This window comes from Glycine soja, chromosome 5 (genome assembly GCF_004193775.1).
Source record: "Glycine soja cultivar W05 chromosome 5, ASM419377v2, whole genome shotgun sequence".
Classification (NCBI taxonomy): domain Eukaryota; kingdom Viridiplantae; phylum Streptophyta; class Magnoliopsida; order Fabales; family Fabaceae; genus Glycine; species Glycine soja.
The window spans coordinates 36,168,695-36,187,063 of NC_041006.1; the positions used below are offsets into that span (position 1 = coordinate 36,168,695).

Consider the following 18,369-nt stretch of genomic DNA (forward strand, 5'->3'; position numbering starts at 1 on the left):
AAATATAAGAATTAGAAGATAAAATTTGTACAATTATAAAGACTAAATATGTGATTATACCTCCCTATAGTAACAATAATAGCAATTTGTTATTCGAACCTCAAACAACCCTAATAGCAAATTTTTATTCGAACCTCAAACAACCCCGAAGCTAACCTCATTCCAACATTTCATCCAATGATGCTACATTTTCAGATACCTTGTACAGTTGTAAAAGAAGGTAGCAGCCATAAGCTATATCAAATTCGCGAAGATGTCAAGAGTGCACGCAAAGAGATGCTAAAGAAACTTAATCCATTCAATTCGAAACCCCACCCCACCTGCATTCAAGACCATTTCATATTTTACAAAGTAACAATGTTCATTGTTATTTTCACTATACAATCTAGACTGTCTCAAACTAATAAGTCAGCTTGTTCTAGGCATCTAGATACAAAGACCATCGAAATGGTTGTGCCACAAATTGATCATTCAAAATAATGAAGATTACCAAGGCTAGCGTTGCTCCTAGGGAAATGGATAAAAATCATCAATAAATAAGTCATCTCCTACAGAAGTTGATAATGATGCCTCGTCACTCGTACCCGCAAGTTCAGCCTGCAAGGGAATTGACAAGTTATGCATTAACAGCACAAAGCAATTGCATTCTAAAAGGTCAAAATGGTTGATAGCTCTGTATGGTTACTATTTTGTCTTTATTTCTGATTGAGCACGGAATGCCCCATCGAAGCCTCATGCAAAACAATGTTTAAATTATTCAACTAGTGGCAAACTAACACAAGCTAAAGAGATATTGGTTGCTCTGCTTAATAAAATGCAAACACTTTACTCTTCGGCTTTTAGACTAATTTATTTACCTTAGCTTGACGATATTTCTCAAGCATGCGATGATATTGCTCACGAGCATCTGGTGAGTCGACCATGGACAGCACCCTTGAAACAGCCTCTTCAATTTCTACATCAACTTTCTGTTTTCGGAACACCTTGAGAATATCTTCATCTTCATTTTCATTTTCGTTGATGTCCATCTCTTGTCGGAAACCTCGTAAACCAGCTCCTTTTCTCCTCCATCGTAAGACAACCTTGTCCAAGATTCCAACTGCCCATATTACCTTGTAATGCTTCCTAACCTGGTAGCCCCTCACATGAGCCTGCCCAAATAAATTACAAATAACTAAGGTTGATAATAATGCCATTGAAGATGATCAAAGTATGCTCGTGCATGTGTAGCTTGCCTATAACCAACTGTTGGTTTGAAAATCAAATTTATTCACTTTCAGAGTATCTTTAAGTGCTAGTTATATATAAATTAAGAATAATATCTATTTAGCTCTTGGAATTCATTTTGTTCTAGTCAAACTATAAAGTTAACATCTATTACCTGTATCTTCACTACTTTTTTGCGCAACGCTAAGAAATCTTTGCGACCTTTCCAACCTCGATATTTCTTCTGAATCGATAAAGCAGCTGAAGCAGCTGAATTATATTCACGTGAGTTCCGAAAGGCAAGTTTTGACATAGCAGAAATCTCTGAAATGGTACCAATGCCACCTGCACTAGCAGCTACTTCTCTTGCTCTTCGTTTTCTAAAAGAATGTGAACGAAAAGCAGATTGTATCCGCGCAGCTGCCTGAGTTACATTTCTGATAGCAGCCAAGGTATCTTTGAGTGATGCCTGATCCTCACTGGCAGTAAGATTTTCCTTGGAGACACTGTTAACAGTCATATCTGCCTGAAGCTCAGCAGAACTTTTAGATAATTCACTCTCTTCCAGTGTAAGAGATGACAGATGGCTTGTTACAGCTATCTCTGAAAGATACCCTGCCAGTCCCTTGTGCCCATTGCCGGCTGCAATAGATGCAGCAGTTTTACCGGTTGGATCTTGTGCATTTGGATCTGTCACAGCTCCAGCAGATGCTCCAGAAGCTATAAGTGAAGCAACCATTTTTTCCCTATATGGAATAACAAAGCTTCAGGAAAATAACATCCAAAATACTTTAAAATGGAACAGATAATTATAAAATGGTTTCTGAAGAAACAAGACATTAATTTTCTTGATATGATCATCAGTTCTGGCAGATGACTGGATGAACCAAATTTTTTTAATTAGAAATAAAAGTCAGCAACTCAGCATTTGCTTTGAATGATTAAGAAATCATGCTACATGTCGTTATTATACCCTCAGTATTGTCATCAATTTCTACTTTTGACTTACCGGCTAGGAATTGCAGAAAGCCAATTAACTTAACCTACAAGGATTTTGTTAATTTCAGAATTTGAAAGCAGTGTATTTTGATATCATTTTAACTGAACATCAGTTTTTCTTACATCTATCCTGCAGTCTGCATCTCCAGAAATTTAATTTTCAGACTTGAATATCTGAAACATTTATCTTTTTCCTTGCATTTTAGTGCTCTATACCTATAATAAGAGATCAGATAGTTTATTCTCCTTTCCTTCTCCATGTTATCTTTCCTTGCTTCTGCATTCCCTTCTCCAAATGAAAATAAAAATAAAATTACATGCATATTTTACCAAGCACATTTTGTTTGTCAAGTATGTATGCTTTCCCTATCTTCATTACCTATAAGCCTTGTATAGCAATATTAACATCTTTCACCCCAACTAAATAAATCAGTAAACATGGTAGCAAGCTCTCTAGAGTTCTCTATTACCTTCCAAAACGTGCAGCCCAATGAAGGGCAGTCCACCCATTGATGTCACGGAAATTTATATTGACTCCACAAGTGAGAATAGGGTTCAAGGCCCACTCAAAACCTAACCCAGCAACCATGTGAATAATCCCTTGCTCTTTCTTGGACAAAGAGCAGCCTGTCTCTTCATCTTTTTCCTGAGATCTGCAAGAAAGCCACTGTTGAAGCTTATCCTTTAGAAGCTCTTCAAGAAGCCAATCAACAGTACCAGTCGACGTTCCACTGCCAACTAGAAGAGCCTCTATAATATGGCTCCACGAGTCATCATCAGCTTTCTGTTTTATGAGAGGAATTCCAGATTCTATGTTGTCATTCTTTATTGTTGATGCAGAAAGAAGCATTTGCTCTAATCTAACAAGTAATAACAGCTCTTCTGGACTTCTAGTGGCTTCTGTTTCTGATTGAGTACATTGAGTGCAACTATTGGTCTTATCACGATATTCAAACTCTCTGACCTCACTGCAGGACTCCCGGTTTCCAGAAGTAATGCACAGAGTAACCTTTCCAGGAAGGTGAGATGGAGCTTCACAAGAGATTACACCATCCTGAATTATCTCAACAGGAACTTCAACATCACCAAACATACAAGCCCATGCAGAATCCGAGGGATGACAGAGAAGAGACCCAACAACAATGACCTATGCATATGAAGCTTTAGGAATCAAATTTGGACAAAATCAACACTAAACATTATTTTTTAAGATAAGAAAGATGAAAGGAAAAAAAAGAGAGACGACATGTATTCCCCAACTTGTTAAGTCTTAAATGTCCAAAGACACAAGCTTGAGCAACATTTCCCTAACCTAATTATTATAAATAGACTGAGCTTTATACATAATTGCTTTATACCACCACTACCACAAGAATTTCATATAGATTTAAAGTTTCTCAACTAAGTTAAGAAATTTTTTTAAAGCTCTTCAGGAACCTAGGTAAGGTATAAGCACCAATAGTTATGAATCAAAAGAATGAGCACTTTCATTGTTCACAAGATACCAGTTATGCAAAGAGTAATAAATCATTGTATAGGGCATGCAAGGAGTTGGGCTTTAAAGGCACAAACCTTGGTAGTCTCAGTGGCATAACCCCATTCTGGGGAGATTGTCTTAATTGTAAATTTCTGTTTTTGTGCAACAGTCAAGCTTGAATTTGCATCTGGAGGTGCTCCAATTTGGCTTTGGTCAAACAATGTTTCATAGTAGTCAGAATTAATTACTTGTGTTTCCACCATAGAAGAATAGACAGGAAATTTGACTTCATCAACACCTTGAGGTTGTGAGAAAACAGCTGCTAACATGGGAGGGGACAGAAGTTGAAGAAACACCAAAATATGCCAAAAATGTTAACCAGGTGAAAGTAAATCATACAGTTTTCAGAATTATTACTGTTGAAGTTGAGCCAGTGACTGTTTTCCTGGTTGGAAACTGGTACCCTTCTTGCAGAAGATACTGAATTTTCCAGCTTTAAGAATCAAACATTTTAAGTATTGCAGAAACACATGAAGAAAATTATTTCAACATCTGAGCAAACATAAAATTGCAAAATGATATAAATTTTATTAAATATGTCGAAGCAACACTTACATTTTCAACTGGCATGTATACATTTTTCTGTGGTAACTTGACTGCAGATGAGGACTTACATGATTCCAGCACCTCTGTCCATAAAGCCTTTTCATTTCCATCAGGGTAACCATGGTCTATTAATTCATGATAAAATTCACCACCATCACCTATAACAATAAACAGTTTTAGCATCTTTTACCTTCCTCTCTTCCCATTTGATTTTCCATAATGAAGAGGACAAAACAAACTATAAAAAGCTGAATTTCACTTGAAATTAAAAAAATAAAAGTTAAAAAAAAAGGTTCTGAACAGATAATTGTGAAAGTATGCATAAGGTTTTTGATGATGCCAAAAGAATTTACTTGATAATAGTTGTCATCATCAAAAAGGGAGAAAATGTGAATGAATATCATGCAGGTTTTGATGATGCCAAAAAGGTTACTTGATGAGCATGGATTGAATCAAGTCAAAATAACAAGATCAAGTAAATCTAAGATAAAAACTTAGTAAATTTGTTTAAAGAATCTCAATTTGATTGCTTTAGTTTGGCCTCAACATCTTTAGTATCAAAGGCTAAATCAGTTCAAAAAGATATTTTTGAACTGGTAATCGATTACCAGATTGTGTAATCGATTACTAGAGAGTTTGTGAATATATTTTTGACTAATGGCACAAAACTGTTTGAATTTTGATCTGTGTAATCGATTACCAGAATCCTGTAATCGATTACCAGTGAAGAGATTTCAAAAAAACCTTTAAAAAGTCATGACTTTTCAGAAATATAACTGTGTAATCGATTATCAGAATCCTATAATCGATTACAGTGAGAAAACTTCAGAAAAACTATTTGAAAAGATACATCTCTTCAAACCATTTGGAAAGGCACAATGGGCCTATATATATGTGTGTCTGACTTCGAAAAGTATACAAAAGAGAGAGTTTCAAAGAGAACTTAATTGTCAATTCCTCTCTAAACAACTCTTGACCAAACACTTGCAAATTTATTGAGAATTCATCTAGGAACTTCAATTTGTATCATTTACTCTAAAGGAGAGAAATTCTTCTATTCATCTCATAAACTCAATTGTAATCAAGAGACTGTTTGTTTCTTGGATTGCGAGAATATTGTATACAAGGATGAGGGATCCCAAGGTGTGTTCAAAATCTGTAAAGAATTTATAGAGATAGTGGAAAATCTCAAGTGGGTTGCTTGAGGACTGGACGTAGGCACGGGAAGTGACCAAACCAGGACAAAACGAGTTTGCATTTCTCTCTTCCCTTATCTCAGTTATTTTATTGCAGTTTACTTTGTTTTGCACATTTAAAAGAACATTATTAAATTGATTGCTTCTTCTTCTTCTGCATTCTAAGCCTATCATATATCATTTAAAAGGGAATTAAAATTTGTTAACGGGAAAATTTGTAAGACTTAATTCACCCCCCCACCCCCTCTCTTAAGTTATTGAGACTGTTTGTCTAACAATAATAACTAATTTACTAGGAAAAACTTCAAGCAGAGGCAAAACCACAATAACTTCACAAACTAACCATTGGCGGCAAATGTAACAAAAGATTTCTTAGAGTGAGTAGAGTGTCGGAAACCCACACGTATGACCCATAGATCCTAAATAGGAAAGTGAGATTTAAACAACCATAACTTTTTATCTAGTTGGAATTACAGGGCCTATATGATATCAACAGAAAGCTCCTTTCGAGCCTCTTGTTGTTGCAACCGGGATTTACCTTCTTGAGCGTGATTTTGAGCCCAAAATCCATTGTATAAGTATACTTCAAGACTGTTTTAGTATCTTCCTTGAATTTTTCCTTAAATTTAGTATTTTCCTTGTTTAATTAGGATCCTTATTCAGGTTGGCTATCACCACCCTGTAAGTATGTTGTGTTATATTCTTCATGGCATCTTTTAAAATAATATCACAACCTTTTCTCTCAAACTTCAAATTTGCTTGTTATTATTAAAGGTTAGTCAAGTGCTAACCTGTCAGCGAGATGCAATTTATCAAGACTAGAACATTTATTTTATTTTCCTTATCAACAATATAAAAGAACAAAAACACTTATTTATTATGTAACATATGGAATTTTCCAATCAAACCTTTACAGCATGTTCCACATTTTTATGTTTTTATAAAGTCTACTGGAGTAATGTCAAATACAAACAAACCTAGCCGTGAGTAAGTTGTTTAGAACCATTTTTTTTCCTGGTTACTTGGCTTATAATAAGAATCACATATTTCTCTTAAGATTCATATTGGGAAAAACCCAAGTCCAACATTGACTAAAATAATATATAAAAGTGGGGGGACAACTACCACCTAATGAGCTAGCTTTTGAGATTGAATTAATCTCAAACCCAAATTCTAATAATTCACACAACACAACCAGCATATAACAATTAGGGAATTATGTTTCAGTGCGAAAAATTAAACAAATACACCAAACAAGAAGATGGCTATGATAGTTGTGACCAACTTAATCTAAACAGGTATGCTATGAATTTCCATCAACAAATTACAGAAAACTAGCTGTACAGGTGTAAGATGCTGCAAGCACAATTAGATAAGTAGAAGACATATATCTGGATGTGAACAGGTTAAAACACAATATAGATTAAGCACTAAAATATTTCACTGATTTAAACCATGTGTTCTCAACAGATCAAGTTTATTTAATTTACCTTGCCTTCCATTATATCCATCATAAAATAGCCCTTGATCATCAGGTCCAGAGAAAGCAGCAGATTGCTCTTGATTGCTGATCACCCTTTGGTCGTGCTGAGGGTTTGAATCATGTGTAGTTTCGTGCTTACTTCCGAAGGAAACAATATCTTCAAAGTTGTCCTCATTCAAACTTAACTGCACCTCCAATCGGCGCAAAGCTTGAGTAACCTCGAGTTCAGGCGAGGTTCCTGATTCTGTATCTGTCCCATCCATGTGACCCATTTTATTGTTCAGTACGAACATATCAGACGTAACTTCTGTAGACCCTGGACTGGAGAAACTCTGATTAGGTTCATATGAATCGCCAAGTATGGATGTTGACCCTGGATTCTGAGTAGAATATGGGCTAGGACTCTGAGTATACACAGAAGAGGAACTTGGTGACAATTGTGCCCCAGCTCCAGAACTGAGCTTTCCCTATAACATGAGAGTGAATGCATTAATGCAAAACTCAAAGATGGGCTGCACAACAATGTTCCTATGCACACAGAGAATAAAACAATATAATCTAATAATTCCACCCAAGATACCAAATATGATTCTTAAGAAGATTTCGATTTTTTTATTAAAGGCCTTAAGAAAATTTAAGTATATCTTTATTTGAGGCACAAAGCCATCAAATGAAATAATTAGTGCAGAAAAGCAACAGGACATTACAAATCTTTGGAATAATCACTGACTTTTTCTTATACCAATCGTCCTTATCATAGAGAATTAACTATCAAAGCTTCATAAGTAGGAAAATGGTTATCCAAGGTGCATCTGGTCTTCAAATTAGGATATGGGAGGTGAGGTGTAGGCATCTCCGTAGGTAAGTTCTGCTAGGTAGAAGAGCATAAAGAGATGTTCATAAACATAGGGAATAGAAAAAGTTTCAAGAAGTTAAGAGAATGTATGGGGAATGACTTTAATTCATAGTTGAATTGTTTTGCACAGTAATTATTAAAGGGTCTAATATTCACGCAATTAGAAATTATTACAAGTCAACAATGTTACCATACATGACAATCTACAATTGGATGACAATGTAAAAAACCTTTACACTATCCGTGCTTACTAAAATTCATTATTAAATGACTTTGGAAGCATACATGTACATTTTTAAATGAAGTTTGAAAATAGAAAATGAGAGAGGGGAGGGGGAGAGAGGGAGTTAGAACACAGTAGTAATTATAATGGTGAGTAAAAGAATCAACATACCAAACTTAAAAAAGAAATATTAACAGCTAATGGACAATTGCACGAGCCATCTACAAAATGTAAATATGAAAGAATACAGAAAATGTTTGAAATTTCACGGAACAGGAAAATGAATTAAATTATTTGAGTATCACAAGTGAACAGTAAATAGGGAGGATGTGTGTAAAACAACTAATCCAAAACATGTTACGACAGTGAGCAATCTTGCACAAAAGGATTCCCCAAATTTTTCTGGAGGGGCACTATGCACAAGCTACAAGTATTATTATTATGTTTATCTGATATCGCGTATCCGAGACTCACCTCACTTGTGTTCCTATAATGCACAAGAACAATATGATCATATGCCCTGCCATGAAACAATAGTATGAGTGATTATGAATGACTATTACAATAACATATATATAAGCATATCACACAAATAGTTATGTACATCGAAGGCTGATTCTGTTTCAAAGTCTAGGATAAACTAATCTTTGCAATTCACTTAAAATTTAGTTAGCCTCTAGGATGGCTTTTTCCCGAAAATTGCATGTTTGTTTTAAAGGATACAACATGTAGTGATAAGCTTAATAATACGAATGATATACAGTTAGCTAATAGTTAAAATTTACTCACGGATCCAACATCCAATAGCTCCGCCTCTGGAAAGTAGGGTTCTGCTCTCCGTGTGCATAGTAACAATTTAAGGCTTCAACATTTCCAACCTAGTCATGCAGATTAGTACAATCATTTAAATTGAAGAAATCAGTATACAGAATACCATCACAAAAACAAATGTTGGCCTAAACTCATAAATATAGCAGCAATAAGTGAATAATGTTTTGATAAACATGCTAAAAAAGAATCACTAAACAGAAATAAGTTATATCTAATGTATATAAGGGCAGTTGATAGGCAAATCATTCATTATTTCAAAAGCATCTTGAAAGCCTTCAATGAAACTTCCAATAAGGATTTTTAAATATTTTTAATAATACCATCTGTCACCATTCACCAAGTTTGAGACATCTATCAAAGACAAATATATTTTTTCTAACAATTCAGGAGAGTCAACAATTTTCCCCCTCTTAAATATTAATTTATGGACTGCATTTCTACAACTGATAGCCCCTCTAGACACTTACTTGCTAACAGGTTTTCCTTTTTCATGGACAACTAATAAACACAATAGTATAGACACTACTAACACACCTTCAGCCTTTCGTGTGCTTCTCCCACAGTTCTTCCATCTCTTTTCTTACGCCAGTTATGACCATCTTTACGGAAGAAACGCAGGACTCTTTTGTTAAACAGAAACAGAGATCCACCTGTTAAGAAGATCAATGGATAATGTTAACAATCAGCATTTTATGGTCAACTCTGAAGAAACAATGACAAAAACTGTCATTTATTTTTATTTCTAAAATCAATTGGATAAAGGGAACACAGATCTTACTGGTTGGCTGTTGTGGGGGCTCTTGGGTGAACTGGAACTTTTCATGATTCTGTAAAATGTACATCACTTCTGCAGGCTTCAACCATCTTGCTTGAGCCTCTTGATGCAGATCATTAATATCGTATTCGTAACCTAAAACCACAACATAAATACGTCAAATAATTTAGAACCCTTCCCATCATCATCATCATTGTTTTCTTTTCTACCTTCTTATAGCAGAAGAATTAGATAAGCTGGGGACATTTTTATGCATTAATAAGAACTGCACAACGTAACTAACAACTTAATTTTTTTTTTCTCTGTACAGCACCAATGAATTATTCCAATATTCCATATCATTTGGAAGCAAAATGTGTTAGGGGCAGCAAAATAATTGAGTAAATTAAATCAAATTGCAAAAAGCATGCTACAGAGAATATACTAAAGTGCTTTACTGTCAGTGCGAGTGTTTGATTTTCACCGATTCCAAACAAATTCCAAAACTCACATGGTCCCTATTGAAAGCACCAACCTCAGAAAACTAAACAGAATGCACACACACAAAGTCACAAGTGATGTGGTTCACTTCAACTACCCAATCAAACCAAGTCAAACTCAATTCAATTCACTATACATCGCACCAAAACATTAAACATCCCAATTTTCCAATTTCTTTTGCTAAACAAGACATAATAATAACAACCATTAATCATTAAGAAAAAGTAAAGACACGTTTACCAGGTGTCATGGTGTTGAATCCGAGGAATAAAAAGCTACAAGTAGTAGAACCGGACACAGAGCATTGTTGGAACCGCAGAAGCTGCTAGATTCGCTGCGGTGCGAGTTGGTTCCGAAGAATAATGGATCTGAGAAAGGAAGTGGCAAAAGCAGAAAGCTGAAACAGACGCAGTTGGCGTTAGTTGAAGCTTAGCTTAGAGTTGATTTGAGGTTGTGATAAAGGTTAAGGTTAGCGAAACGTGCTTTTATTAAACAACTTTTTTTTTTTTTTGGATACAATACAATTTTATTAAACAAGTTGGAGACCCCGACCAAGACCAAGAGATGTTACTATTTGCTACTACTATGTCTTGCTTTTCTCACCTCTTTAATTTAATTTTAGAATATTCAAGATCTATATGAGAAAGACTTTACAATACAGCGATTAAAAAAAGACTTTCCAAGTTGGACCAAGTGTGATTTTTCTAAGCGGTAATCACAATCAGGTAGTCGTCCTTTTATAATTAAATAAACATTTAGTAGTATTATACACAAAATTTACTTTTTTGTTAACTTTGCTAACCACCCTCTTAAATATTTAAAGAAATATCAAAAGACGTACGCGATTAAAAGTCTGACTAGACTATAGAGATTAAAAAAATATTATAAATAGTTCTACTCTTCGATTATAATTGTGTTTATTTTAAATATTTTCATTTTTTATCTTAATAAAATATTTAATGTATAAATGAGCGAAGGTGTTTTTAAGCGACATGCAAGGACTGCATCAAAAAAGGGAGATATGCAAGGCGAACACATTCATTATTGAGTGGATGATCCATAAATCAAAAGTTTCATCATGCATATTTTAATAATATAGCATGCCATAATTAAAAAGTTAATTAATATAAAAATATTTACCGTGCATAATATATTGAAATTAAACTTTCATTATAAATTTAGAAAATGCCGCTACATGTATTTAGGTCAAATTAATTATTAATAAAAAAAATGTGAAATTGTGAATGAGGTGAGTGGGTTGAATATCTCTTGGGCAACCTGATTAGCAATGATATCATCATAAAGGAAGATCTGATCATCATTATTAAACACAAAAGACAAGTTTGTACTGTGTGAACGAGGGTTGAAGTACAGGACTAATTTCAGGTGGGTGAAAACTTATTAGTAGTAATAGGCGTTTGAGTTGATATATTGACTTTCAATAATAATAATAATAATAATAAAAGACATTGACTTCATCCACATTTCAAAACAAACAATTTCAAAGTATGTTATTCATTAATCTCATTTTATTTGTTATATATAGTACATGTGTTTGAGAAATGCTAGCAGATTTTATGAGAAAACATTTAAAATAACTTCTCATTTTAATCATATTTTAAATTCTTTTCAGTTATTTTGAAAAACTGAAACAAATTGCAACACAAGTGTGTGAATTAAATTAATTTGAGGTTTAATTTGAGAGGGTATGGTTCAAGAAGCATGTGGCATTTAATCAATGTCATTTCCTCACGAAGTACTTGGGGAACAAGAGGTGAATTTCAGGTCCATGATGACACGAACGAGAGAGAAAGTGTGTATGGAGTACACGTGTTTGATTCAAAGCCATGTTAATTGCTGAACTTGGATAAGAAAACTGGATAATCTTTGGGGAAGATAGAGTCATACATACTGCCCATTGTTTTAAATTCTTTCCATCGTGGGAATAAATTATTCCAAACGTTTTCCATATGCACATATGGGATTTTATTTTTCAGAGCATGGTAGTATTTTATTTGCTATTATAAATTTGATAGAAATAAATAAATATTCATTATGAAGATAGTATTTAACTATCATTTAACAACTTGAGTCCTGAGTATTATATCTGATTAAGACCTGATTGTTTTAAATTTAAATAAATTTATTTATAACCGTTAAGTGTAATTAAAATGTTTACTTAAATTAATTTTAACTATAATTTTACCTTCTAACATATATATATATATATATATATATATTAGGAATGAAAGAAATACAAGATAGATGAAAAATAGTTTTAAGATTCATTCATTCAATTAAATTATTACAAAATTGATGTATTTATACAAAGATAGAAAATAATTAATTTGAGTAATCAACATTAACTTACTTAAAATAATTTATAGTAACTATAACTTGAGTAATCAACTAACTTATTCAAATAACTTCTAATAACTAACTAAATTAATTTTATGTTTAATAATATATTTTTTTTTTATCTCATGGAAAAAAAATATATATTATCAAAGAAGTTTTCCATGAGTAACTGCTCTAACTTTAACTGGGTAATCGGGTCGAGATCAAAGTCGAGTTTTCTTCCCACAAGCATAATGTAAATGGTAGGATACAGATAGTAAATTAGCAATATTATTGTTTACTTAAAAGCACAAAATATAACTATAAGAAATTTATTATTTTGGGGCAGTTTTACGTCCTCAAATTGATATGGGATTCGGGGTGTGCAAAATCCCAATTGTCCTCTAACTCGGCTTAATCTAAGGTTGATTTGTACTGGTTTAAATTTTAAAAAGTTCGGATTAAGGTTCAGGCCGTCTTAACCTGATCTTAATGTCTTGTTTTTATAACAAATATATATTATTAATATTTTTTATTCAATGGATAACATTTTGTTTAACATGATGTTATATTTATAATATTATTTATTTTAAAATATATATTGTAAAATATATCTTAATTTAAGGGTTTTTTTTCTTCATTTTTTCATTCTTAGATTCAGCTATACAAAATATTAAGATTAATATATTATGAATTTTTCATTCTGAGATTCAACTGTACAAATTGTTAAGATTCATATATTGTGATAATAAGTCAGGTCAAGCTGATCTTCTCTTTAATTTATCAAGTTTTGACTTTTGATCCAGTTAGATTTGAGTTTAAGTAAATGATCCGAACAAATTTTAAATTGGATTAGAACAAAAATAAACATCTCTTAACCCGTTTTACGCTCACCCTTTTATGTGAGAATTTTGACAATTGCTGTAATTACATTAGCCAGAAGTCAATTTGTGACAATTTTAGAATTCCTGACCTGTTTTAAAACTCTTCTATTTGTGATGATTGTGTTGTGAAGGTTTAAACCTTCTTTGTTTGTGGAGGTTGAAAATCCTCTTCTTTTTGTAGCAGTATTTTCGAGGAGGCTTTTAAGTTTTAGTTTCCTCTATTTGGGATGAGTTCATTTTTAATTTTTTCCTTTTCCATGTATAGCATTTTTAAAAAAAAAATCTTTTTCTGAAGATTTACCCTCCTTTTAATTGTGACAAATTTTGTCTATTTTTGAAACTTTTTCACCCCTTAACTTTGAACCAAATTGTATTTTTTTTAAAATGCATAACATTCTTTAAATTTTAATTACTTATATAATATGAAAATTTTCATTATTATAACTATAGCAACAAACGTACTTCAAACATTAACATTAACGATAAATTAAATTATCATTCATTGTAAGTTTTACTTTATAACTTTTTCTTTACCTTACTTTATAATTAACTTAAAATCCACAATAACATAAAATAGTTTCACAATAAATGTAAATAATTGTATGTAAAAAAACAAACTAAATATTACTAGCACACTACAGAATCCTCTTGCATTCAATTAACTAATTCGCAGCGTTACTTGGCTGAAATTATAAAAGAGACACAAGTTCACATAAATGATCAAATACCATCCAATCACTAAATTTATTTAATGGTTTTTCAAGTCTTAGATTAGGGATCCCCGCAAGTATAACTATGAAACCAATTAGCCCTGATTTTGTAGGACACGTGCGAACAGAGTATTCAAATCCCAAAACCATATATAATAGTAGCCTCTAATTCCTTGCTTCGGATGAAGCACCCAATTGCAATTAGCATGGGAAGCAAGTTATCCTTAATCCAAATCCAAGTTCAATATCAAAGCATATACAATCACATGCACGTAGCAGTGAATCCACAGTAACTTAAACCCCAAAAACTCCTCTCACACCATCTTTGTCCCCCTCACAATCACTTCCAACATTGATTGCATTTATATGCAATCTCCATCCATGAATCCCCCACAACACAAGACACAAGCTTAGTTAGCATTCTGTGAGTAACACAACACAAACACAAGGTATATAGCCTTAAAAGTAGAGTAGTACTAGTTGGAAAACATGTCGGATTGGGGTCCAGTGTTTGTGTCGTTGGTGCTGTTCGTGCTCTTAACACCAGGGTTGCTGTTTCAGGTACCAGGGAGGTCAAGGGTGGTGGAGTTTGGGAACTTTCAAACAAGTGGTGCTGCCATACTCATTCACTCCCTCCTCTACTTTGCTCTCATATGTGTCTTCTTGCTGGCTGTTAGGATCCACTTCTACCTCGGATAGTTCATTTTTCTTGGGATTATTCAATTCAGTCATGTTTCTGTTCTGTTCTTATTGCGTGCTGAAATAACAACGTGGCTTTCATCATTTTTTTTCTTGTTTTTGACACCTAGTTTGGTCAGTTGTTGTGCCTGAATGAATGCTAGTACTTGATTTTATACTCAATTGCATTTTAGATATCATCATGTATGTATGCGTTTCAGTTGACGTAGAATATGTTAATTTCGGATTAATTTACGGCATTTGTTCAATTCAACTCCAGGCTTGATTTGATTTGGTGTAACGCGGGAAAAGAATAACCAACCACTCGTCACAGAGTTTATTTTATTTTTGTTTTTTATTCTCCCCTTGAATAAATGTGAAATGCGCATTATACTGGCTATCTTTAATAATCTGTAAATCCTAAATATTAACCATCTTGCATAAATTTTCAAATGAATGAACCATCTGGAGCTTGTATGAGAGTTGGTTTATTTGTCCTGAATATTTTTGAGACAAGATCTAATTCTATTTATGGACAATATCTTCCGCTTCGTCCAAGTAGGATCCTAGTGCAATTAAATTAGGTATATGAATTTATATATATTTCTTAAAATAGATAGAGATGTGTAAATTAGCAAATTCTCTTCTTAAAATATATATATAATTTTATTTATTTATAATTGAAGTCAATTTAGCTCTCTAATCCGATATATAGCTAGGTTCAGCCATTAATTTAAAACCCCCTGAATCTGTTAAATTTGACACTCTGGTTAAGAAGGTTCAGATAAGACAAACAGCCCAATTTACCAGCTCTATTAATCATGAACAACATTCATAACACAGTCGAAGTTTGAAGCTTAATTTATGGCACTGGAGCCCAACGAACCAGCGGAGGTTACGAATACTACTTAGAAAAACTTTTATCAGACTCTCCTCCCTTCCTCCCAAGTAAAAAGCATTTTGGAGTGATATTTTCCTGATTAATTATACAAAGATGACCTTTCATTTAATTTTTCTATCTTCCTCTCCTTATCACATCATAAACTTTATTATATTCATTTTTTTTCTTTTTTTTACTCTGTATCTAAATATTTGATAACAAATTGAATGTTTATTCATATTCATCCATGAGAGCATAAAACACTGACAAATTAATTTATAAAAGATAAAAAAATTAAATTTAATATCTGAATGTACATAAAATATGAAAAATTAGTCTTACATATAATTTAATGATAAATTAATTTTTAAACTTTATAACTTAATGTCAAATTGATCCTTAAAAAATAAAATTTATTATCAAATTGATCATTGAATATTATAACTTAATTACAAAATAGTCTAAAAAATTTAACAACAGAATTAATTTGTTGTACTTTTTTACATTCAACAACTAAATTTTATATATTTCATCTTTTAGAGGCTAATCTATCACCGCATCACACTTCTAGGCCAAATTTAATTATTTAATCTTAAATCTACGAGGAAAACGTTGGTAATACATTATTGGACATGCTTTTTAATATATTTTGTTATATATTTCAAAGACTTTTTTTTATTATATATATTAGCTGGATTCACAATGACATTTTACTTAATAAAAGAATACGTTTTTAATTAAAATATACTGTGGTATTAAAACAAATAAAAAATATTTTGTTAATATTTCCCATTGAAGAATCTCATACAAACGAATGACAGTTGAAACAAGAACTAAGAGGTCTTTTACTTTGTTCGTTTTCTCTTGTTTGAGTATTGCTTTTTGCATCGGAACTATGTAGCGTAGGGATGACTATGGTCAAGTTGGGTTCGGTAGTAGAAAACTACACTTCGATCAACTAATTAAACATGTATTAATTAGTTTGATTAAATTTTTGAGAAATTATATATATAATTACTTCTTAATACATGAGTATGATAACTTTTTTTTTTTTAGGAAAAACTTAGTAGGGAACTTTACTTCAACGAAAAAGGCTAAACTTTTAACATCAGAGTTGATAAGAGGATTTATTTGATGAGTTGTCCTCTATCCTTTACATAGTTTTATAAGCGAAAATTAACTAATTAAAGCATCTGCTACTTTTTTTCCTATGTATATATAAAAAAATTCATCGCGAGAACTATTCCTACCTTATGGATGTTGAGTAGAATTTGCCTTTACGAGAATATATTTGTAATCCTAAACCAAAAAATCAAATTTATTATCTCTTTTCTCTCTCATTTTTAACAATTTTTTAAAAAAGATAATCTTCCAAATAACAATATATACTACTTTCTTTTTAATTGATAACTTTTCACTATAATAAAATCTGATAAAAAAGCAAACAACAAATTTGATCAACATATTAACAAGGAAAAAAATTGTCCACATCTTTTTGCGGCTATAAACTCTATTAATACGAGAAATGCAACAAGCGATTGAAAAGTAAAAAAGAGATTAAAAGAATGACGTGATGCAAAAAAAAAAAATAATCGAAAGTATTGGATAGTAGAATATCATAGTTGTATAAAGAATCCCTCTAGAAAACTTCTTAACGAAAAGTAATGCGAGATTCAAGATGTGCTGACAAGTTATGCTCTAGATTGCATCAACCTACAAGGCATAGTTGATCCTAATTTTTTGGTTGTCAATTATACCTTGCTTCCTTGCTCCACTTTCCTCAGTCATGCAATTGCCTCAGACCCAGATCAGAATCATTCTTCAATTTCCTATTTAATAAGCTTAGCTTACAGATGATCATCACACAGCATTTAATTCATTGAAAACTGGGAGATCTGTGAAGTAGTGATCACTATCTAAAACTAGTTACTATATTTGTTGTAAAACAAGTAGTAATTTGTGCAGGGTGTGATGGCAGCAGATTGGGGTCCAGTGGTGATATCAGTAGTGTTGTTTGTGCTTTTAAGCCCAGGGTTGCTGTTTCAGCTTCCAGCTAAGGGCAAGGTGGTGGCATTTGGGAACATGCAAACTAGTGGCTTATCTATCTTAGTCCACACCATCATCTTCTTTGGACTCATCACCATCTTTCTACTTGCCATTGGTGTGCATATTTACTCTGGATAATCAATCATCCCCTAGCAATGTACCACTATATGTTGTTTTATTCTCTATGGTTGGTGTTTTTCTTTTTGTTCTTTTTTATTCTGGTTTAAATTATTTTGTTGTAATGTAACTTTTAAGATGTGATCAAGGATTGATGACTTAATTAATTTCTTCTTTCATTTCTCTTTCCCATGGAATATTGATCTGTGTGATGTACTTCACTTTGCTGATTTATGTAGAAGAATATATGAATTGGAAAATACTTTTTTACACCCCAAACAACATATAATTATATCGTGACGGAGCTAGTGCTAGGAACACACTTTTATCCTTTGTCTCTGCACGCATATGGTCGTATTTTTATGTGTAGAAGGGGTAGGATGTAATGTAAGATGTCGCGGTATGAAAAAAATTAAAGAGTTAGGTACAATATTGGATTAGAGTTAGGATCAATTCCTTAGTTGCGTCTTGTATTTGTTTTCTTTTTGCTGTCTCGAATTGGATTATGAAAGTTAGGTATTTAGAGTTTTACTTGTAAAGGAATGCTAAAGTTTTGATGCTAACAGATTCCTATAAACGAAGTAT

At 32.6% G+C, this 18,369-nt stretch overlaps 3 protein-coding genes across 6 annotated transcripts; 2 read left to right on the top strand and 1 right to left on the bottom strand.

Annotated features, from left to right (window-relative positions):
- Nucleotides 1-263: 263 nt before the first annotated feature.
- Nucleotides 264-10,603, bottom strand: LOC114412836 (calmodulin-binding transcription activator 4-like). 4 transcript variants are annotated; one of them, XM_028376910.1, is made up of 13 exons: nucleotides 10,373-10,603; nucleotides 9,656-9,787; nucleotides 9,412-9,527; nucleotides 8,836-8,924; nucleotides 8,521-8,566; nucleotides 6,975-7,434; nucleotides 4,298-4,446; nucleotides 4,100-4,175; nucleotides 3,778-4,001; nucleotides 2,676-3,352; nucleotides 1,382-1,952; nucleotides 858-1,151; nucleotides 264-597 (listed from the first exon to the last, which is right to left on the bottom strand). In XM_028376910.1, the coding sequence occupies exons 1-13, from the start codon at nucleotides 10,380-10,382 to the stop codon at nucleotides 508-510; spliced, it is 2,934 nt and encodes a 977-aa protein (XP_028232711.1). In that variant the 5' UTR covers nucleotides 10,383-10,603; the 3' UTR covers nucleotides 264-507. The 4 variants fall into 4 exon arrangements, with proteins under 4 accessions (XP_028232711.1, XP_028232710.1, XP_028232709.1 ...); XM_028376909.1 differs by having other exon boundaries at nucleotides 3,778-4,004; XM_028376908.1 differs by having other exon boundaries at nucleotides 4,082-4,175.
- Nucleotides 10,604-14,239: 3,636 nt separating this feature from the next.
- LOC114412839 lies at nucleotides 14,240-14,846 on the top strand. The gene has a single exon (XM_028376913.1). It carries the CDS (start codon nucleotides 14,553-14,555, stop codon nucleotides 14,760-14,762), a length of 210 nt encoding a protein of 69 aa, XP_028232714.1. The 5' UTR covers nucleotides 14,240-14,552; the 3' UTR covers nucleotides 14,763-14,846.
- A 2,446-nt stretch (nucleotides 14,847-17,292) lies between these two features.
- On the top strand, nucleotides 17,293-17,968 carry LOC114412838. The gene has a single exon (XM_028376912.1). It carries the CDS (start codon nucleotides 17,593-17,595, stop codon nucleotides 17,803-17,805), a length of 213 nt encoding a protein of 70 aa, XP_028232713.1. The 5' UTR covers nucleotides 17,293-17,592; the 3' UTR covers nucleotides 17,806-17,968.
- The last annotated feature ends 401 nt before the right edge of the window (nucleotides 17,969-18,369 follow it).

Bases quoted from the DNA above. Each gene is read 5' to 3' on its own strand.
- LOC114412839 (XM_028376913.1), top strand. From the start codon at position 14,553: ATGTCGGATTGGGGTCCAGTGTTTGTGTCGTTGGTGCTGTTCGTGCTC.
- LOC114412836 (XM_028376906.1), bottom strand. The intron at 4,447-6,974 runs GTAAATTAAATA...TTATTGTTATAG, and splicing joins TGGATATAATGGAAGGCAAG to GTGATGGTGGTGAATTTTAT. The intron at 1,953-2,675 runs GTAATAGAGAAC...TATTCCATATAG, and splicing joins TGGGCTGCACGTTTTGGAAG to GGAAAAAATGGTTGCTTCAC.
- LOC114412838 (XM_028376912.1), top strand. From the start codon at position 17,593: ATGGCAGCAGATTGGGGTCCAGTGGTGATATCAGTAGTGTTGTTTGTG.